The sequence below is a fragment of the Capricornis sumatraensis genome, chromosome 12 (genome assembly GCF_032405125.1).
Source record: "Capricornis sumatraensis isolate serow.1 chromosome 12, serow.2, whole genome shotgun sequence".
Classification (NCBI taxonomy): domain Eukaryota; kingdom Metazoa; phylum Chordata; class Mammalia; order Artiodactyla; family Bovidae; genus Capricornis; species Capricornis sumatraensis.
The window spans coordinates 79,670,405-79,693,558 of NC_091080.1; the positions used below are offsets into that span (position 1 = coordinate 79,670,405).

Consider the following 23,154-nt stretch of genomic DNA (forward strand, 5'->3'; position numbering starts at 1 on the left):
TGGGAAATAGATGGAGAAACAGTGGAAACAGTTTCAGACTTTATTTTTTTGGGCTCCAAAATCACTGCAGATTGGTGACTGCAGCCATGAAATTAAAAGATGCTTACTCCTTAGAAGAAAAGTTACGACCAACCTAGATAGCATATGCAAAAGCAGAGACATTACTTTGCCGACTAAGGTCCATCTAGTCAAGGCTATGGTTTTTCCAGTAGTCATGTATGGATGTGAGAGTTGGACTGTGAAGAAAGTTGAGCACTGAAGAACTGATGCTTTTGAACTGTGGTGTTGGAGAAGACTCTTGAGGGTGCCTTGGACTGCAAGGAGATCCAACCAGTCCATTCTGAAGGAGATCAGCCCTGGGATTTCTTTGGAAGGAATGATGCTAAAGCTGACACTCCAGTACTTTGGCCACCTCATGTGAAGAGTTGACTCATTGGAAAAGACTCTGATGCTGGGAGGGATTGAGGGCAGGAGAAAAAGGGGATGACAGAGGATGAGATGGCTGGATGGCATCACTGACTTGATGGGCACGAGTCTGATTGAACTCCGGGAGTTGGTGATGGACAGGGAGGCCTGGTGTGCTGCGATTCATGGGGTGGCAAAGAGTCGGACACGACTGAGCCACTGAACTGAACAGAGGGAGTACAGAATCTTAAGCACTGGACTGCCAGGGAGGTCCCCCCATTTTTTTTTTTTTGTTTCTGTTTTTCTTTTATTCTCGTCACTGGAGTATGGAGTTCACAGGCCTGTGGTTATGAGCAGTCCTTGGTGCTCCTACATATCTCAGTCCATTTATCCAAAGTCTACAAATGTTCCTGTTTGCAAAATAGATCAGTTTCAGTGGAGCTAATAACATGGGGACATATACACATTCTCACAGATACAGTTCTCACTTGTGTCCTGATATGCGATGATTTGTGTATGAGAACATCCAGAAATATAGGCACACCTGTTTCATTGTGCCTCACAGATAATGCATTTTTAAAAACAAATTGTACATTTATGGCAACACTGTGTCAAGCAAGTATATTGGCACAATTTTTCCTACAGCATTTGCTAACTTCATGTCTCTGTGTCACATTTTTGTAATTCTCACAGTATTCTGATCTGTGATCAGTGTATTTTAATGTTAAAGGCTCAGGTGATGGTTAGCATTCTTTTAGCAATAAAGTATTGAAAATTAAGGTTGTACATCATTTTAATATATAATGCTCTTGTACACTTAGTAGACTACAATATAGTATAAACATAAATTTATTTGAACAGAGAAACAAAAAAATTCGTGTAACTTATTTTGTGATTTTCACATGATTGAGGTTGTCTGAAACCAAATCCAAAATATCTTTGAGTTCTGCCTGTATACACATGTGAGCCACATATATACACACTGCAATCTGTCTGTGGGCACAGAATGGCCCATCTATATTATACAGATTAGGGTATAAAATAAGGTACAAAATGTCCTGAGAAACCTGTATTCAGGTCAAGAAACAAGAGTTAGTACTGGACATGGAACAAAAGACTGGTTAAAAATTGGGAAAGTGATCTAGTTTCATTCTTTTACAAGTGGTTGACCAGTTTTCCCAGCACCACTAGTTAAAGAGACTGTCTTTACTCCATTGTATATTCTTGCCTCCTTTGTCGAAGATAATGTGTCCATAGGTGTGTGGATTTATCTCTGGGCTTTCTATTTTGTTCCATTGATCTATATTTCTGTCTTTGTGCCAGTACCATACTGTCTTGATGACTGTGGGTTTGTAGTAGAGCCTGAAGTCAGGCAAGTTGATTCCTCCAGTTGCATTCTTCTTTCTCAAGATTGCCTTGGCTATTCTAGTTTTTTTGTATTTCCATACAAATTGTGAAATTATTTGTTCTAGCTCTGTGAAAAATATCTCTGGTAGCTTGATAGGGATTGCATTGAATCTGTAGATTGCTTTGGGGTAGTATACTCATTTTTACTATATTGATTCTTCTGATCCATGAACATGGTATATTTCTCCATCTATTAGTGTCCTCTTTGATTTCTTTCATCAGTGTTTTATAGTTTTTGATATATAGGTCTTTAGTTTCTTTAGATAGATATATTCCTAAGTATTTTATTCTTTTCATTGCAATGGGCACGGGGATGATCCAGAGAGATGATATGAGGTGGGAGGAGGGTCCAGGATCGGGAGCTCGTATACACCTGTGGCAGATTCATGTCAATGTATGGCAAAACCAATACAGTATTGTAAAGTAAAATAAAAATAAAATTTAAAAAATAAAATAAAATAAAAAAATATTGGGAAAAGAGTGTGTCAAGGTGGTATATTGTTATTCTGCTTATTCAACTTATATGCAAAGTACATCATGTGAAATGCTGGGCTGGATGAAACTCAAGCTGGAGTCAAGACTGCCGTGAGAAATATCAATAAACTCAGTTATGCAGATAACACCAACCTTATGTCAGAAAGCAAAAAAGAACTAAAGAGTGAAAGTGAAAGAGGAGAGTGAAAAAGCTGGCTTAAAATTCAACATTCAATAAACAACAATCATGGCATCCAATCCTATCACTTTGTGACAAATAGATGGGGGAACAATGGAAACAGTGACAGACTTTATTTTCTTGGTCTCCAGAATCCCTGTGGTCGGTGATTACAGCCATGAAATTAAGACACTTGCTCTTTGGAAGAAAAATCTATGACAAACCTAGACAGTGTATTAAAAAGCAGAGATATTACTTTGCCAACAAAAGTCCATATAATGAAAGCTATGGTTTTTGCAGTAGTCGTGTATGGATGTGAGTGTTGGAACGTAAGGAAGGCTGAGCACTGAAGAATTGATGCTTTTGAACTGTGGTGTTGAAGAAGACTTTTCAGAGTCCCTTGAACAGCAAGGAGATCAAACCAGTAAATCCTAAAGGAAATCAATCCTGAATATTCATTGGAAAACTTATGCTGAAGCTGAAGCTCCAATACTTTGGTTACCTGATGAGAAGAGCCAGTTCACTGGGAAAGACCCTGATGGGAAAGATTGAAGGCAGGAGGAGAAGAGGATGACAGAGGATGAGATGGTTGGGTGGCATCACCGACTCAATGGACATGAGTTTGAGCAAGCTCAGGGAGATGATGAAGGACAGGGAGGCCTGGTGTGCTGCAGTCTATGGGGTCACAAAGAGTTGGATGTGACTGAGTGACTAAACAACAACAACAAAGTATCTTATAGACATTGTATTATCTTTGTAAGATAATAAAATTAGCTAAACCCACTTTTTCTTATGTTAATCTCTTTAAAGGTAAATTCTACTTTGAAATGCCATGATTGATTTGACAGACTAAGATGCAAAACTTTAGAGATTCAAATCAGAAAATATGAAAATTTCCAAGAATTCTGGTTATATTGCTCAGAAAGATTTAGTTGTTCCATTTAAAGCTATGTGTTTTAAAATTTTACTGATTTACAAGTGATCAAAATCATGTCTTACACTGTCATCAATTCCAGATTCTAAATAGAGATGTAATCATCACTTGGGAAGCTTACTTCAGGGAATTTGCAGTTGGGCTTCCCTGGTGGCTCAGACGGTTCCATCCCTGGGTCAGGAAGATCTCCTGGAGTAGGAAATGGCAACCCTCTGTACTATACTTGCCTTGAGAATTCCATGGACAGAGGAGCCTGGCAGGCTACATTCCATGGGGTTGCAAAGAGCTGGACAAGACTGAGTGACTAATACTTTCTTGTACTTTCAAACTCATTGATAAAAAAGGCCAGTTTCTACATACATATTTGAATGAAGTTTTATTCCTTACCAGCATTTAACCTGCACTGTATAGATTCTCTCTGCTTTGGTATTAATAAATAGACTGACATGTCTTTTTTTTTATTTTTCCAAAATTCAATTGTAGGTATTAATTTTTAAATAAGCTACCTTTTGTGCTGCTCTGATGAAAGGTCTCATGTAAATAATAAATTTTCTTTGTGTTGTTTTTAGTCTCATTATGTGCATTTTGTCTATTTTATATTTTAATTTGTTTTAAGATAGAATGTAATTAAGATATTTAATATCAAGAAGTGATTTCATTTTTGTACCAAAGAATAAGTCCTCTTAAAAGATCTCTGAGAAAGTGAGTACTTGTTTGTATATAACACTTATGACTTGTTGACATCTCTGTAAAGTTACCCATGTAATTCTCAAGGTCAGATTACCCAGGCAGTAGGAATAAACCTAATTTAAAAACTGACTTCTTTTTTTTTAAATTTTTATTTTTACTTTATTTTACTTTACAATACTGTATTGGTTTTGCCGAACATTGACATGAATCCACCACGGGTGTACATGTGTTCCCAGACATGAACCCCCCTCCCACCTCCCTCCCCATATGCACCACTTAGGAGACTGCTGTTTTTTTCAATGCCAGCAGATTTTTTTTTTAAAGTTATCTTCTTGCTTTATTTATGAATGTTAATTACACACATACATACACATGTAAACACACACACCACACACAATACATGTCTCCCCCTTTTAACCTACCACATAATGGATACTATGTGATAATCACAGAAAACAAACAATTTTTAGCATATTAAGCATTCCTTCAGGAAATCTGACTTCTCTGGTGGTTCAGACGGTAAAGCGTCTTCCTACAATGCAGGAGACCTGGGCTCAATTCCAGGGTCGGGAAGATCCTCTGGAGAAGGAAATGTCAACTCACTCCAGTTCTCTTGCCCAGAAAATCCCATGGAGGAGCCTAGTAGGTTTACAGTCCATGAGGTCAGAAAGAGTTGGACACAACGAGTGACTTCACTTTCACTTTCAGGGAAATCTGAATAAAACTGCATAAATAAAACTGTAAGAAGGCATAAAAATCACTCACATTTATATTACATATGCTTGGGTTGATGGTGGTCTCAAGGAGGGACACTTGTAAATATCTGCCATTTTTGGTGCCACAATTTGGGGGTTGCATCTGTTATCTAGTGGGTAGAGTTCATTGCTACTATCAAACATCTTACAATATGCAAGATAGTCCCCAGATCCCCCAACAATGAATTATCTGGACCCAAATGTCACCAAGACCATGCCTTGAGAAACTATAGACTACACTTTATATATAATAAAACTTTGAAAATTCGTCTTCAACAAGCAGGGTTTAATTGCTCTGGATCTCTTTACAGCGTGGCATTGTGGGAAGAACAGGAGCTGGAAAAAGTTCCCTCATCGCTGCTCTTTTTAGATTGTCAGAACCTGAAGAACCTGACATTTGGATTGATGGGATTTGGACAACCAACATTGGACTTCATGATTTAAGGAAGAAAATGTCAGTTGCACCTCAGGTATGCATATCAGAGCATTCTCACACGTTCTTTTAATAAGGTATATAAGTTTAATTGCTTTTAATTTGATTTTTATTTTCAAGTTACATGAAAGGGTTGATCCTTATTTTCCCAATAGAGCATATTTTTAGCATCAGGTATTTTCAACAGACATTTTCATTGGATACCATGTTTTCTTTGTTCATTCATTAGTTCTGTGTGCCTGTGATTTAATAACTTACTGAGATAGATTTCTGGACTCAGTCTTCCTCAGTTGCCACAATTTTATCCACTGATAACCACATAATTCTGAGAATAAAAGGATAAATGGTTTGTCTAGTGCTGGAGAGTTTCCTATAGGGAAACATGACTTTTAAGTGTTTTACAGATAGAGTTTTGCTGTGGGAAATGAGGACATCTTTTCAAAGGTGATAATCTCCTTGGAAGACTTTCTGTGAAACTGTTGAGCTTTGAGAATTACAGGGTATATAGATGCTGGGGAGACTTTGACATTTCATCCATTAATAAATAATTTTCACCAGGGAGGCAGTATAGAATAGTGAGGTAGAGCAGGTAACTGAGAAATCTGTCTCTATGTACCTCAGTTATCTCTGTCTGTTTTTTTTTTTTTTTAACTTTTATTTTTACTTTATTTTACTTTACAATACTGTATTGGTTTTGCCATACATTGACATGAATCCACCGCGGGTGTACATGCGATCCCAAACATGAACCCCCCTCCCACCTCCCTCCCCACAACATCCCTCTGGGTCATTTAAATTTTATTTTACTTTACAATACTGTATTGGTTTTGCCATACATTGTCATGAATCCACCACGGGTGTACATGAGTTCCCAATCCTGAATTCCCCTCCCCATATCATCTCTCTGGATCATCCCCGTGCACCAGCCCCAAGCATTCTGTATCCTGTATTCAACATAGACTGGTGATTCGTTTCTTACATGATAGTATACATGTTTCAATGCCATTCTCCCAAATCATCCCACCCTCTCCCTCTCCCTCAGAGTCCAAAAGTCCGTTCTATAAATCTGTGTCTCTTTTGCTGTCTCGCATACAGGGTCATCATTACCATCTTTCTAAATTCCATATATACGTGTTAGTATACTGTATTGGTGTTTTTCTTTCTGGCTTACTTCACTCTGTATAATCGGCTCCAGTTTCATCCATCTCATTAGAACTGATTCAAATGTATTCTTTTTAATGGCTGAGTAATATTCCTTTGTGTATATGTACCACCGCTTTCTTATCCATTCATCTGCTGATGGACATCTAGGTTGTTTCCATGTCCTGGCTATTAAAAGCAGTGCTGTGATGAACATTGGGGTACACGTGTCTCTTTCAATTCTGGTTTCCTCGGTGTGTATGCCCAGCAGTGGGATTGCTGGGTCACAAGGCAGTTCTATTTGCAATTTTTTCAGGAATCTCCACACTGTTCTCCATAGTGGCTGTACTAGTTTGCATTCCAACCAACAGTGTAGGAGGGTTCCCTTTTCTCCACACCCTCTCCAGCATTTGTTGCTTGTAGACTTTTGGATCACAGCCATTCTGACTGGTGTGAAATGGTACCTCATTGTGGTTTTGATTTGCATTTCTCTGATAATGAGTGATGTTGAGCATCTTTTCATGTGTTTGTTAGCCATCCGTATTGTCTTCTTTGGAGAAATGTCTATTTAGTTCTTTGGCCCATTTTTTGATTGGGTCGAAAGCATTTCCCCTAGTCAGGAACAAGACAAGGGTGCCCACTTTCACCGCTACTATTCGACATAGTTCTGGAAGTTTTGGCCACAGCAATCAGAGCAGAAAAATGAATAAAAGGAATCCAAATTGGAAAAGAAGAAGTAAAACTCTCACTGTTTGCAGATGACATGATCCTCTACATAGAAAACCCTAAAGACTCCGCCAGAAAACTACTAGAGCTAATCAATGAATATAGTAAAGTTTCAGGATATAAAATCAACACACAGAAATCCCTTGCATTCCTATACACTAATAATGAGAAAGTAGAAAAAGAAATTAAGGAAAAAATTCTGTTTACCATTGCAACGAAAAGAATCAAATACTTAGGAATATATCTACCTAAAGAAACTAAAGACCTATATATAGAAAACTATAAAACACTGGTGAAAGAAATCAAAGAGGACACTAATAGATGGAGAAATATACCATGTTCATGGATCAGAAGAATCAATATAGTGAAAATGAGTATACTATCCAAAGCAATCTACAGATTCAATGCAATCCCTATCAAGCTACCAGAGATATTTTTCACAGAGCTAGAACAAATAATTTCACAATTTGTATGGAAATACAAAAAACCTTGAATAGCCAAAGCCATCTTGAGAAAGAAGAATGGAACTGGAGGAATTAACCTGCCCGACTTCAGGCTCTACTACAAAGCCACAGTCATCAAGACAGTACGGTACTGGCACAAAGACAGAAATATAGATCAATGGAACAAAATAGAAAGCCCAGAGATAAATCCACACACCTATGGACACCTTATCTTCGACAAAGGAGGCAAGAATATACAATGGAGTAAAGACAGTCTCTTTAACAAGTGGTGCTGGGAAAACTGGTCAACCACTTGTAAAAGAATGAAACTAGGTCACTTTCTAACACCATACACAAAAATAAACTCAAAATGGATTAAATATCTAAATGTAAGACGAGAAACTATAAAACTCCTAAAGGAGAACATGGGCAAAACACTCTCTGACATAAATCACAGCAGGATCCTCTATGATCCACTCCCAGAATACTGCAAATAAAAGCAAAAATAAACAAATGGGATCTAATTAAAAGCTTCTGCACAACAAAGGAAACTATAAGTAAGGTGAAAAGACAGCCTTCTGAATGCGAGAAAATAATAGCAAATGAAGCAACTGACAAACAAGTAATCTCAAAATTATACAAGCAACTTATGCAGCTCAATTCCAGAAAAGTTTTCTCTGTCTTACAAAGTAACTAACAGTACCAATCCCTTGAGCTGAGGTGACTAATTGTGAAGTGCTTCACATAGACCCAGATGTGACTGCTGTGATGGTGGAGCTTGGAATTGGCCATTGGCCAGTCTTTTCCTGGACTCTGATTCTGTTTTCTTTTCTTTTGCATCTTAAAGAAGTATAATTTTCAGGGAGTGTTTTGGAGACTGGATTATATGCACAGTAGACATGTCTGTCATTCCTTGTGGTTAATTCACTCAACATAATTTGGTGAATATTTACTGGGAAAATACTATCCTCCAGGTATATAGCCAAAGTCATCCTAGATCCTGTGTCCTCATCTTCCATCCTGCACTCTGTTTTGAGAGAATCACTGATTAAAAAAAAAAAAAAAAAAGGATCATCATTATCATCTTTCTAAATTCCATATATATGCGTTAGTAGAGGGAGAGGGTGGGATGATTTGGGAGAATGGCATTGAAACATGTATAATATCATATGAGAAACGAATCGCCAGTCCAGGTTCGATGCAGGATACAGGATGCTTGGGGCTGGTGCACTGGGATGACCCAGAGGGATGGTACGGGGAAGGAAGTGGGAGGGGGGTTCAGGATGGGGAACACGTATACACCCGTGGTGGATTCATGTTGATGTATGGCAAAACCAATACAATATTGTAAAGTAAAAATAATAATAATAATAAATAAATGATAAATGGTTAAAAAAAGGATTTGAATTTTTTAATATATTCGATAATCATCTGCTCATCAAAGGAAGCTCAGAAAAAATACCCTCTTGAGATGAAAAACAGAAAGGAGATGAGACAAAATGAGCCAGGTAATTGTGCTTCCTGGAATGTGGGTGTAATGTGCCCTGAAATGCCTGTTTATTAGGAAGCATATAGAACATGGCACCCAAAGGGAAGGAGAATGTGGGCTTGGGTACAGCTGTTGCTACCTACCTGTGACCTCTAAAATACCTGGAATTACTCTTAAGTACTTTTGAAATCAAGATATTCTTTTCAGACTATAGTGAAATGGCACCTCACAGCCTTTAAGATGTCTGCTCTGAAAGAAAAGAGAGAGAGAAAGAGAATGACAAGTGTTGACAAAGATGTAGAGAAATTAGAAACCTTATTCATTGCTTGTTGGAATGTCAAATAGTACAGCCACTATGGAAATCAAGTTGGTGTTTGCTCAGAAAAGTTAAAGATGAATTGTCATATGACCTAGAAATCCTACTTTAGAGTATAAAGCCAAAAGAATTGGAAGAATGGTCTTGAAGAGATACCTCTACATGCATGTTATAACAGCATCATTCTCAACAGCAAAAAGGTAGAGGCACCCAAGAGTCCATTGACGGATGAATCAATAAAGTGTAGCGTATATACACAGAGTTGAATATTATTTGCCCTTACAAAAAGAAGAACATTCTGACACATGCTATAACACAGATGAACCTTGAGGAAATTAAACTAAGTGGAATAAGCCAGTCACAAAAGACAAATACTGTATGACTCTACTAATAGGAGGTACCTAGAGTACTGAATTCATGGATACAGGATGTAGAATGGTGGGTGCCAGAAGCTGCTGAGAAAGGGGAGTTGTTAATGGATACAGATTTTCAGTTCTGCAAGATGAAACGAGATCTGTGGCTGGAAGGTGGTGATGGTTGTACAACAGTGTGAATGTAATTAATACCAGTGAACTGTGCACTTAAAGGTGGTTAAGCTAGTAAATTTTATGTCTATTTTACTACAATTAAAACAATTTTATTCGAAGGTGTTCATTCAGGAAAAATGGGAAGAAATTTTTACCAGATTCAGTCCCCAGCGGGGTTCAGGATGGGGAATACGTGTATGCCCTTGGTGGATTCATGTTGATGTGTGGCAGAACTAATACAATATGGTAAAGTAATTAGCTTCCAATTAAAATAAATTAAAAAAATAAATTTATATTAGAAATTTTTCTTCTGGCTATTAGATTTATGACTTGTGGTTACAGTAGAAAATAAATGAGCTTAGATTGCCAAGTTTTATGTTTTGATGGTATTCCTCTCTGAAGTGGCCAAGTGAGATGATCAGTTAACAGAAAAAAAGGGCATGTGTGTAAAGTCCTTGGATACAAGGCTTTAAAAACATGCCCTACATTATTTTTAATGCTTCTCAATAGGAAAAAAAAGTTGTATGCTTGTGTACATAAAATAACACTATAAGTAAATATCATTAGATTATTCTTGGCTCTGCTAATAATGTTTGGAAGCACATCTGAACAAAGACCAAGCAAACCTTTGCCTCAACATGTTTTGGTTCTGTCCTGTTGGTTTCCACCCTTCCTTTGAGTATGCTGTATATGTACATTCCAGACAGCATGTTTACAAAATAGTCCTAAGCTTCGTATCCATGATTCTTGCCTTGGGAACCCTATCAATGGTATGGAAAGGCAAAAAGATAGGACACTGAAAGATGAACTCCCCAGGTCGGTAGGTGCCCAGTATGCTACTGAAGATCAGTGAGAGATGGAGCCAAAGCAAAAACAACACCCAGTTGTGGATGTGACTGGTAATAGAAGCAAGGTCTGATGCTGTAAAGAGCAATATTGCATAGGAACCTGGAATGTTACATCCATGAATCAAGGCAAATTGGAAGTGGTCAAACAGGAGATGACAAGACTGAATATCGACATTCTAGGAATCAGTGAACTAAGATGGACTGGAATGGGTGAATTTGACTAAGATGACCAGTATATCTACTACTGTGAGCAAGAATCCCTTAAAAGAAATGGAGTAGCCATCATAGTCAACAAAAGAGTCTGAAATGCAGTACTTGGATGCAATCTCAAAAACGACAGAATGATCTCTGTTCATTTCCAAGGCAGACCATTCAATATCACGGTAATCCAAGTCTATGCCCTGACCATTAATGCTGAAGAAGCTGAAGTTGAACAGTTCTAACAAGACCTACAAGACTTTTTAGAACTAACATCCAAAAAAGATGTTATTGGGGTCTGGAATGCAAAAGTAGGAAGTCAAGAAACACCTGGAGTAGCAGGCAAATTTGGCCTTGGAGTACAGAATGAAGCAGGGCAAAGGCTAATAGAGTTGTGCCAAGAGAACACACTGATTACAGCAAATACCTTCTTCCAACAACACAAGAGAAGACTCTACACATGGACGTCACCAGATGGCCAACACTGAAATCAGATTGATCATATTCTTTGCAGCCAAAGGTGGAGAAGCTCTATACAATCAGCAAAAACAAGACCAGGAGCTGACTATGGCTCAGATCATGAACTCCTTATTGCCAAATTCAGACTTAAATTGAAGACAGTAGGGTAAACCACTACATCATTCAGGTATGATGTAAATCAAATCCCTTACGATTATACAGTGGAAGTGAGAAATAGATTTGAGGGATTAGATGTGATAGACACAGTGCCTGATGAACTATGGACGGAGGTTCTTGACTTTGTACAGGAGATAGGGATCAAGACCATTCCTAAGAAAAAGAAATGCAAAAATGCAAAATGGCTGTCTGAGAAGGCCTTACAAATAACTGTGAAAAGAAGAGAAGCAAAAAGCAAAAGAGAAAAGGAAAGATTTACCCATTTGAATGCAGAGTTCCAAAGAACAGCAAGTAGAGATAAGAAAGCCTCCCTCAGTGATCAGTGCAAAGAAATAGAGGAAAACAATAGAATGGGAAAGACTAGAGATCTCTTCAAGAAAATTAGAGATACCAAGGGAACATTTCATGCAAAGATGGGCTCAATAAAGGACAGAAATAGTGTGGACCTAACAGAAGTGGAAGATATTAAGAAGAGATGACAAGAATGCACAAAAGAACTGTACAAAAAGATCCTTACGACCCAGATAATCATGATGGTGTGATCACTCACCTAGAGCCAGACATCCTGAAATGTGAAGTCAAGTGGGCCTTAGGAAGTATCACTACAAACAAAGCTAGTGGAGGTGATGGAATTCCAGTTGAGCTATTTCAAATTCTAAAAGATGATGCTGTGAAAGTGCTGCACTCAATATGCCAGCAAATTTGGACAACTCAGCAGTGGGCACAGGACTGGAAAAGGTCAATTTTCATTCCTATCCCAAAGAAAGGAATGTTCAGACTACCACACAATTGCACTCATCTCACACGCTAGTAAAGTAATGCTCAAAATTCTCCAAACCAGGCTTCAAAAGTACATGAACAGTGAACTTCAAGATGGTCAAGCTGGATTTAGAAAAGGCAGAGAAACCAGAGATCAAATTGCCAACATCCGGTGGATCATTGGAAAAGCAAGAGAGTTCCAAAAAACATCTATTTCTGCTTTATTGACTATTCCAAAACCTTTGACTATGTGGATCACAATAAACTGTGGAAAATTCTGAAAGAGATGTGAATACCAGGCCACTTGACCTGCCTCTTGAGAAACCTGAATGCAGGTCAGGAAGCAGCAGTTAGAACTGGACATGGGATAAATGACTGGTTCCAAATAGGAAAAGGAGTACGTCAAGGCTGTATATTGTCACCCTGCTTATTTAACTTATATGCAGAGTACATCATTAGAAAACCTGGGCTGGATGAAGCAGAAACTGAAATCAAGATTGCCAAGAAATCTTGATCAAGAAATATCAATAATCTCAGATATGCAGATGACACCACACTTATGGCAGAAAGTGAAAAGAACTAAAGAGCCTCTTCATGAAAGTGAAAGAGGAGCGTGAAAAAGTTGACTTAAAGCTCAACATTCAGAAAACTAAAATCATGGCAACTGGTCCCATCACTTCATGGGAAATAGATGGGGAAACAGTGGAAACAGTGACAGATTTTATTTTGGGGAGCTGCAAAATCACTGCAGATGGTGATTGCAGCCATGAAATTAAAAGATGCTTACTCCTTGGAAGGAAAGTTATGACCAACGTAGACAGCATTTTAGAAAGCAGAGACATTACTTTACCAATGAAGGTCTGTCTCGTCAAGGCTATGGTTTTTCCTGTAGTCATGTATGGATGTGAGAGTTGGACTATAAGGAAAGTTGAGTGCAGAAGAATTGAATCTTTTGAACTGTGGTGTTGGGGAGGACTCTTGAGAGTCTCTTGAACGGCATAGAGATCCAACCAGTCCATTCTAAAGGAGATCAGTCCTGAGTGTTCCATGGAAGACTGATGCTGAAGCCAAAACTCCAATACTTTGGCCACTTGATGTGAAGAGCTGACTCATTTGAAAAGACCCTGATGCTGAGAAAGATTGAGAGCAGGAAGAGAAGGGACAACAGAGGATGAGATGGTTGGATAGCATCACTGACTCAACGGAGATGAGTTTGGGTAAACTCCAGGAGTTGGTGATGGGCAGTTAGGCTTGGCGTGCTGCGGTTCATGGGGTCATGAAGAGTCAGACACGACTGAGTAACTGAACTGAAATTGTATCCATGTAAATTCCACGTTATATGCCTTTTTCTCCAAGGTGCAATGTTGGTTGATCAAAGAGAGAAAATCTAGAGAGAACTTGCAGTGTGTAAAGGATGCCAGGAAACCATTCAGAAGGCAGACAGAGGTAGAATTTTTAAAAGTGTAGACCGAGTGTCAACATGACCCATAGTTTTACTCCTGCTCTGCCTCATATGACTGTGGGACCTTGACGCTGTCACCTGGCTGCATCCTTAAATCAGGTCTGGGAATCATTGTCACACAGATTTGCTGTGAAGATGTAACTGGGTGTGAAAATGTTTGTGCCTATGTCTAGTGCTGAGGAAAGTTCAGTCAATAAGAACTAATTCTTAAGGATCAGGGCACAGACCTTTGGGTATTATTTTTGCTTAAGTCAAAAGAGTAGCACCTTCCGGAGTGACTTTACTCTTTAATTTCTGCTTATGTGTTTATAGTCCTTGGTTATTTTCTTTATATTTATTGTTACAATATAAACTAAATTGTTTTTATAAATATAAATAGTAAACAAAGAAACAAAAAACACAGTAGGAATTTTGGGGAAAACTGTAACAGAGAAATGTATCTGATGTTTTCCACCAAGAGCAAGATGACAGACTAGCATTTTTTTGTACTTTGATTTCTGGCTCCCCTCCCACCAGCTTCTCTCCTGATCACCACCTTGCACACACTGGCACTTTCTTATTTACTTGCTTATACCCCCAAGACCTCTGGCCTTCTCAGTCCGCCTCACACTGTCAACTCTTTTCTTCCTTTCCTTGAGGACAGAGCCTATATTTCTCATGTCTGTTCCTCTAGTGCTTGTTATAATCCCTGGCAAGTGACATGAGTATTGATAAATCCTAACGTTTGTGGAATCATTAACATGTCTTAGCCATTTATTCTATCACTTCCTGCTTAGTCCTCACAATTCTTTTGTTATCCTTACAGATTTAAAAGTTGAGGCACTGGGAGTTTATCCCACTTATTAAGTAAGGGACAGAGTCAGGATTTATTTTGTGTGTGTCTGTTTATTTTTTTAAATTGAAGCACAGTTGATTCACAGTGTTTCAGTAGTACAGCCAAGAGGTTCAGTTATATATATTTATATAACTGTATATAAAATATATATAATTGTGTATATATATAATATATATATTTATATACTATATATATTTATATACAATTACATATATGCATGTATATACAAATATATATATTTTCAGATACTTTTATCATAGGTTATTGTAAGATATTACAAATAGTTCCCTGTTCTATCAATAGATCCTTTTAATCTATTTTGTATATAGTGAGAAGGCAATGGCACCCCACTCCAGTACTCTTGCCTGGCAAATCCCATGGGCGGAGGAGCCTGGTAGGCTGCAGTCCATGGGGTCGCGAAGAGTCAGTCACGACTGAGCGACTTCAGTTTTACTTTTCACTTTCATGCATTGGAGAAGGAAATGGCAACCCACTCCAGTGTTCTTGCCTGGAGAATCCCAGGGACGGGGGAGCCTGGTGGGCTGCTGTCTCTGAGGTCGCACAGAGTCGGACACGACTGAAGCGACTTAGCAGCAGCAGCAGCAGCAGCAGCAGCAGCAGCAGCAGTGTGTATCTATTATTACCAGATTTCTAATTTATCCCTCTCTATATCTTTTCTTTTGGTATCCATTATTTGTTTTCTATTACTGTGAGTCTATTTCTGGGTTGTAAATAAGTTAATTTCTATCATATTTTTAAGATTCCATATATAAGCAATCTCATATGATATTGTCTTTCTCTGTCTGACTTATTTCACTTAGCCTGACAATCTCTGGGTCCTTCCTTGTTCCTGCAAGTGGCATTATTTTGTTCATTTATATGGCTGGTAATATTCCATTGTGTGTGCATGTGTGTGTATACCCCACATCTTCTTCATCCATTCATCTGTCCATGGAGATATCTTGGCTGTTAAGTAGTTCTGATGTACATTCCCACCAACAGTGTAGGAAGGTACACTTTCTCCACACCCTTGCCAACATTTATTATTTGCAGACTTTTTCATGATGGCCATTCTGACCAGTGTGAAGTCATACCTCATTGTAATTTTGATCTGCATTTCTCTAATAATTAGTGATGTCTAGTATCTTTTCATATGCCTTTTGGCCACCTGTGTTTTTCTCTGGAGAAATGTTCTTTATATCTTTGGTCCATTTTTTGATTGGGTTGTTTGTATCTTTGATATTGAGCTGTATAAGCTGTTGTATATACAGAAATCTGTTGCATTTATATAGACTAAAAACAAAGTATCAGAAAAAGAAATTAGGGAATCAACCTCATTGGTCATCATGTCAAAGGGAAAAACAACAACAACAACAACAACAATGCTAGGAGTAACCCTACTTAAGAAGGCAAAAGACCCTTAATCTATAAGATGCTGATGAAAGAAATTGAAGACAATACAAACAGATGAAAAGATATACTGTGTTCTTAGATCGAAAGGATCAATATTGTTAAAAATGGCAAAACTATACAGTGCAACTTACAGATTCAGTGCAATCCCTATCAAATTACCAATGGCATTTTTCACAGAACTAGAACAAAAGACAATTAAAAAAATGTATATGGCAACAGAAAAGACTTCAAATAGCCAAAACTATCTTGAGAAAGAAGAACACAGCTGGAGGATTCACAGTCTCTGACTTCCAACTGTACTACAGATGCACAATAATGAAAAGTATATTCCTGTCACAGAAACCAGGCACACAGATTAATGGAACAGGTTAAAAAACCCAGATATAAACCCATGCACTTATGGTCAGTTAATCTAAGACAAAAGAGGTAAGAATATGTAATGGACAAAAGACAGTCTCTTCAATAAATAGTGCTGGAAAATCTGGGCAACTATATGTAAAAGAATGAAATTAGAACTTTCTCTAATAACATAGACAAAAAGAAAGTAAAAATAAATTATAAAGACCTAAAGATTTGTAAGACAAGATCCTAGAGGAAAACATAGAATACTCTTTTATATAAATCACAGCAATATGTTCTTGGATCTGTCCCCTAAAGTCATGGAAACAAAAGCAAAAATAAAGGGGACCTAGTTAAAAGAATTTGAAGCACCAAGTAAACCATAAATAAAACTGAAAAGACAGCCTCTGGAAAGGAAGAAAATATTTGCAAATGTTGCAACCAAGAAGGTATTAATTTCCAAAATATACTAACAGGATTCAAATTTAAAGAGATTCCCAACTCCAGAGCCTGTGCAGCAAATTACTCTGCTTGTGCCTTCAAGTGGCTGTTGAGTGTGGTCCATGTACAATTGATTTGTATCGTGATTCATGTGCCTCCATGTGCATACACAAATATACACAAAGGAACAAAAATTTCACATTACTCTTGCTCTGTGCTCTGATATTTTCTGTGATGCCAGTTCTATTCTAGTTCATATAAATGACAAAATGATGGTCATGAGGCACAAAATTGACTTCCTGATCCATTCTTTGCACCTGCATTTTGACACTGTCCCTCACTGTCCCCCTGCTGGGGGCTTCTGGTCCATGTTAGCATCACAGCAGGAGCTTCCCTGTTATTCCAGATACTCAGAGCAGCCCTGCAAGGCTAACCGAGGTTTGCAGTAAGTCTTGGGAAGATTAATAATTTACCCTGAGTCTAATAACTAATGAGCAGTAAAATCAGAACTGAGGAATTGTCTGACTCCAAGTTTATTTTTTTCAATAAATGTTAGTTAAACTAAATTATGTTCTTGTCAGATATTTTCCTGAATTTTTTTTAACATAACATAACATTTTATGTTAAAAAATCCTCAAAAGGATTCCCCAAACCATAACAAAAGTGAATAAGTATGGAGCAAAGCCAGAAGATACTACTCCTATTGTCCTGTCCCTCATTTGGACAATATCAGTTTTGAAATGGGTTTATTTGTTAATGTGTCTTGGGCTAATAAGTGTCAGGAAAACATACTCAAACTCTTACCCCTCCCCAAGCTAGAGCTCTTTGTCTTTACAATGTCTTACTGGCTCAGAGGTGAAGAAAGTCTGTTGGTTTGGTTACATGAAGTTAAGTTGTCTAAGTGCAGAAAACTTAAATCTCTCTTCCCCCTAAATGAGTAGGAAGCAGTGATGTTTGTGTCTCAACACCCTAATTTAGGGAAGCTGAGAGCAGACTCTGCAGAAGGGGAGCCCAGTGCTGTTTCTTTGAGTTGTCCCACTCGGGTGAGCCACTCGGATAATGAACTTGCATCATGTTCCCTGGCTGCCTGCTCCCTGTGATCCTTGGAACAGCAGCGAGCTTCTGGGATCCTCTCTCTACCTCTCTCCCAGGCTCGTCGCACCATCCTGCTGACCCTGCATGAGCAGATCAGAATTGGGGAAGATGGGATAGCAGCAAGGACCTGGGTAGGAACCAGAGACAGGGGAGTGGGGACATAGACCATCAGTCCTGGGGGCTCTTTCGAAGGTGAATACTGTGTTTTAAAGAAGGTACTTCTCAATTTGCATTCAAAGTTCAGGAATGAGCAAAAATGAAAGCTCTTCCTAAGTTATTTCCTTTAACAGAACAGGTAGTATGTATGTTCATCCTTTGTGCTGAGTATCTGAAGTAGTTAAGTATGTTTCTCAGAAAGAACACTGACTGAGATTATATTCAGGGAGCAGCTGCGTATCTGAAATGATCTGGAAAATGAAGTGAAGATAGAGAAAAGAAGAACATTGGGGAGCAGCCTCCCCTTGCCTGAACATGTCATCTGTTTTAACCTCATGGAAACAACTGAAGGATGAAAAATTGCCTGCATGTAGGAATCTTAGGGTTGATAATTACAAAGAGTAAAAAAGTTTGTATAAATCTGAAGTAGAATGATGCTTCCCCTAACAAGGAACTCTTACCATTGCACAGATGGTTGTTTGGTCTTGGTCCTAAATTCAAGAGTTTTAAGGGAGACCTTAAATTTGGGTCTCGGGAGTTTTCAGTTCAGTAATCGTTTTGAAATGTATGAGCAGTGATTTCACCACTTTGGAGGCATATTGGCCACTTAATCAACTTTGTACAATAAAGCTCCTGTATAATGTCTTTTTAATTTTGGATTTTGCTTAGGGATACACATTTTTTGGTGGCACACCCTGAGTCTTCTGCATTCGTCTCTCACCAGACTTAAAACAGAGACAATATTGAAAGAAGGTACAGGAGGCTCTCTGAGTGTCATTCTTCTTCAGAACTAGGGAAAGAAATGTCTGTCTTCTTCATCATCTCAGGCTTTGGTGAAGTGAGGAGGAAAGTCCAGCCCCAAGGCCAGGCAGGATTTTGAGGCTGGTGATTCCGAGCAGTTCTGGGCACTTGTGGAACCGTCAGGTCTCCTCTTGTTCCCACACGTGTGCCTCCCCTTGTCCTGCCCCCTTCACTGAAAGGAGCCAGTTGGGCTCTTCTCTGCTGCCCATATTCTTGTGGCCTGGCTTACTAGAGCCTTCCAGAGGAATATGTAAATGGTCCACAGGAACTTTTGTACAGGATTCTCTCTTGAAACTTGGAAAAAAGGAAAGGAATGTGAAGTTGCTCAATCGTGTCAGACTCTTTGCAAACTGGTGGACTGTAGCCTACTAGGCTCCTCCATCCATGGGATTCTCCAGGCAAGAATACTGGAGTGGCTTGCCATTTCCTTCTCCAGGGGATCTTCCCGACCCAGGGATCAAAACCGGGCCTCCCGCATTGCAGGCAGACGCTTTACCCTCTAAGCCACCAGGGAATTCCTGAAACTTGGAAGGACACATACATTTCTAGGGTAATTTACTTGTGGCTCCTCCAAAAGTTGAACAGGAAAAGTTATTTGAACAATTTTATTATGACCCAGTCATAATGGGTTTCAGGTCATCCTGACTTTGCAGTTAGTAGTAAGGAGGCTCTGTGAGGCAGGTCATCCTGACGCACAGGTGAGAGAATGTGGGGAGCAGGTTGATGTAGAATCCAAGGAGATCTCTCCTTGGACAGAGATGGTGCAGACCCCAGGAGCTGACTTCTCTTCGCACGTGTGAGGATGTTCCTTTCACACAAATGGAGAGATTCCATATCCTATAAGACTGATCAGTGGAGAAAAGAGCCTAGTTTATTCTTCAGTGCCTGTGTATAAATATTTAATGGTTTTGCTTTGAGGCGCAAACCTCAACTAATCATGCTATTGATATTTCCCAGTCACACTAAGATTGATAATTAATTTAAGTAGATTTTGACGTAAAGTTTCTCCAGTGATTATATCCTCAATTTGCGTGTGTGTGCTTAAGCCCATCGTCCCAGGGAGCCTTTTGATGTTTTGTTTTTTAAAGAATCAAATCCTCCTTTCTCTTCTTCAGGTTTTCTCTTAAGATAAAAAACTTCTTCAACATTTTTTTCTTCTCTTAATGTTCAATAGTCTGGAGGATATTTTGTAGCATGCTGGAAAGTTATTTTATAGATAATGTTTTCTAAATATACATTTGCAACTTTATTATTAATAATTACATTAAATTTTGATGTTTTATATTTTAATTCTGTTCTGTAAGCATTGGGATATAATGTAAAGAGGTTAAGGTAATAACATTCAGTATTTTGGGATATTTAGGAACCTGTTTTATTCACTGGAAGAATGAGGAACAATCTGGATCCTTTTAATGAACATACAGATGAGGAACTGTGGAATGCCTTAGAAGAGGTAATTTACTAATATTAAATATCAGTATCCATGCGTGTACATTTAGAGCACTGCGGGTAATTAAGAGGAGCTTAACAGTTTAACTGACTTTATTTACCTCCTAGAAGAACATTGATGACATGTGTACACTTACAATGTTTATTAATTGATGATGATGAAAACCAACAATATAATGCCATGTTTCCATCTTAGCTTTTTTTCCTTAAAACCTTGAATGACTAGACACATTATCTTGTCCTTTGCAGAGCACTAAATTAGACATTAAAGTTGTGGGATCAAATTCTACTAGTGATCTAGTGATGTAATTACCCTCCAGTGTTCGTTTTATTCCTCTGGTCTTAGGGAACATCCACTAAGTGGAGAAAATAGTAGTTTTTCATTATTAACTGAAAGATGTGAATGAGATCAGGCCAATAAAATGAGGAAGTTTCATAGTAAAGTGTCTATAAAAGTATATTTTATAGCTGGAATGTGAGAAGAAGACAGAAAAAAGAGATTCACGCAGTCATGTCTGACTCTTTGCGATCCCACAGACTGTAGCTTGCCAGGCTCCTCTGTACATGGACTTCTCCAGGCAAGAATACTGGAGTGGGTTGCCATTCCATCCTCCAGGGGATCTCCCCAGCCCACAGATCAAACCTGAGTCTCCCACACTGCAGGCAGATTATTGTCTGAGCCTCCAGGGAAGCCCTGGAATGTGAGAATGATTATTTATTGGTGATTATGTCATTTTAATGCTGAAGCATGACTGCAGGTAACAGAACCCTGGAGAATGTGCTGAGCTTTTGTATGGAGAGGTTCATTTCTTGAGAATTTTCTGTCATTTGTGTCATGTTTCCCCTTGCCCCACTTCTTTGAATTTCCTTACCCTTGCATGAAACATTTTTGACTATTATCTTGCTGTTTGTTTGAATATTTATTGCAAATTATTTTGTATATTTGCCCTCATTTTACAAGTTGATTCTACTGAGGGCAGAAACTCTAGACTTCTAAACCACAGATAGTCTTCGAATTTTTCATAGGACCTAGCTCAGTCTTTTGGTTCTGAAAAGTAAGCACGTGCATTCCTATACACTAACAATGAAAGATCAGAAAGAGAAATTAGGAAACAATCCCACTACCATTGCAACAAAAATAATAAAATATGTAAGAATAAACCTACTTAAGGAGGCTAAAGACAAGTACTCAGAAAACTGTAATTTACTGACAAAGGAAACCAAAATTGACACAAACAGGTTGAAAGATATATTCTTGGATTGGAAGAATCAATATTGTGAAAATGACTATACTATCCAAAGAATCTACAGATTCAATACAATCCCTGTCAAATTACCAATGGCATTTTTTTCATAGAATTAAGGCAAAAATTTTACAATATGTATGGAAACACGAAAGATCCTGAATAGCCAAAGCAGTCTTAAGAAAGAAAATATGAAGCTGGGGATTAGGTTCCCTGATTTCAGATTACATTATTAAGTTGGCCAAAAAGTTCATTACATACGATATTATAGAAATACCAAAATGAACTTTTTTTTGACAAATTCAGTGCAGAGCTACAGTTGTCAAGATGGTATGGTACTGGCACACACACACACACACACACACATACACACAACAAAACAAAACAAAACAAAACAAAACAGAAATATAGATCAAGGGAAAAGTACAGAAAACCCAGAGATAAACTCACATACCTATGGTCACCTAATCACCTAATCTATGACAAAGAGGGAAGAATATAGAATGGAGAAAAGACATCTCTTCAATAAGTGGTGCTGGAAAAATTGGATGGCTACATGTAAAAGAATGAAATTAGAACACTCCCTAATACCATATTGGAGAAGGAAATGGCAACGCACTCCAGTATTCTTGCCTAGAGAATCCCGTGGACATAGGAGCCTGGTGGGCTGCTGTCTATGGGGTCACACAGAGTCAGACACGACTGAAGTGACTTAGCATGCATGTACGCATTGGAGAAGGAAATGGCAACCCACTCCAGTATTCTTGCCTAGAGAATCCTGTGGGCAGAGGAGGCTGGTGAGCTGCTGTCTGTGGGGTCACACAGAGTCGGACACGACTGAAGTGACTTAGCAGCAGCAGCAGCAGCAGCAGCTAATACCATATACAAAAATAAACTCAAATGGATTAAAGACCTAAATGTAAGACCAGATCCAATAAAACTCTTAGAGAAAACAAAGGGAAAACACTCTTTGACATAAATAACTACTAAATTTTTGATTGCTCTCTTCATTTCAGAAAAGTGTGGCATAGTTCCTTAAATTTTTTTTCGTTACAAATCTGAGTAATTGTTCGTGTTGTTTTGAATTGATGTATTTTTCATTTAGTGTTACCCTTACAGGCAAGCTCTGAAATCTGTAATATGTAGATGAACCTTGACTGTAAGCAGGCTGATTTGGATGGAGGTCATACATTTCCAGCCAGAAATTCTGGTTTCTGAAGGATGTCAGCACTGAGTCTTTACACACCCACCTGGCTTTCTAGCAACATGAGGATTTTGTTTTCCTAAATCAGGCCAATTGCTTTACCTTTTCCTGCCCCCAAAGAAGTGCACCTCTGATTTCATTTAAGTCTTTGAGTCTATAGTGAAATTCTAGAAGGGAAGAGGGGAGAGCAGTTAACTATCAAATATAATAAAAGATAGGATGATCCAATGATCTTGCTGAAGAATGCTGAAGAAGCTGCAGTTGAAAGTGTAATAGGAGAGTGAAAAAGTTGGCTTAAAATTCAACATTCAAAAAACGAAGATCATGGCATCTGGTCCCATCACTTCATGGCAAATA

General features: G+C 38.4%; 1 protein-coding gene across 1 annotated transcript in view; it reads left to right on the plus strand.

The window, feature by feature from the left end:
- LOC138088944 (ATP-binding cassette sub-family C member 4-like) overlaps positions 1 to 23,154 on the plus strand; it is a 143,920-nt gene that overhangs the window by 106,111 nt on the left and 14,655 nt on the right. Inside the window, exons 25-26 of the mRNA XM_068984201.1 lie at positions 5,155 to 5,313; positions 20,264 to 20,353. Of these exons, the coding sequence (XP_068840302.1) occupies positions 5,155 to 5,313; positions 20,264 to 20,353 (249 nt within the window). The remainder of the gene's footprint in view (positions 1 to 5,154; positions 5,314 to 20,263; positions 20,354 to 23,154) is intronic.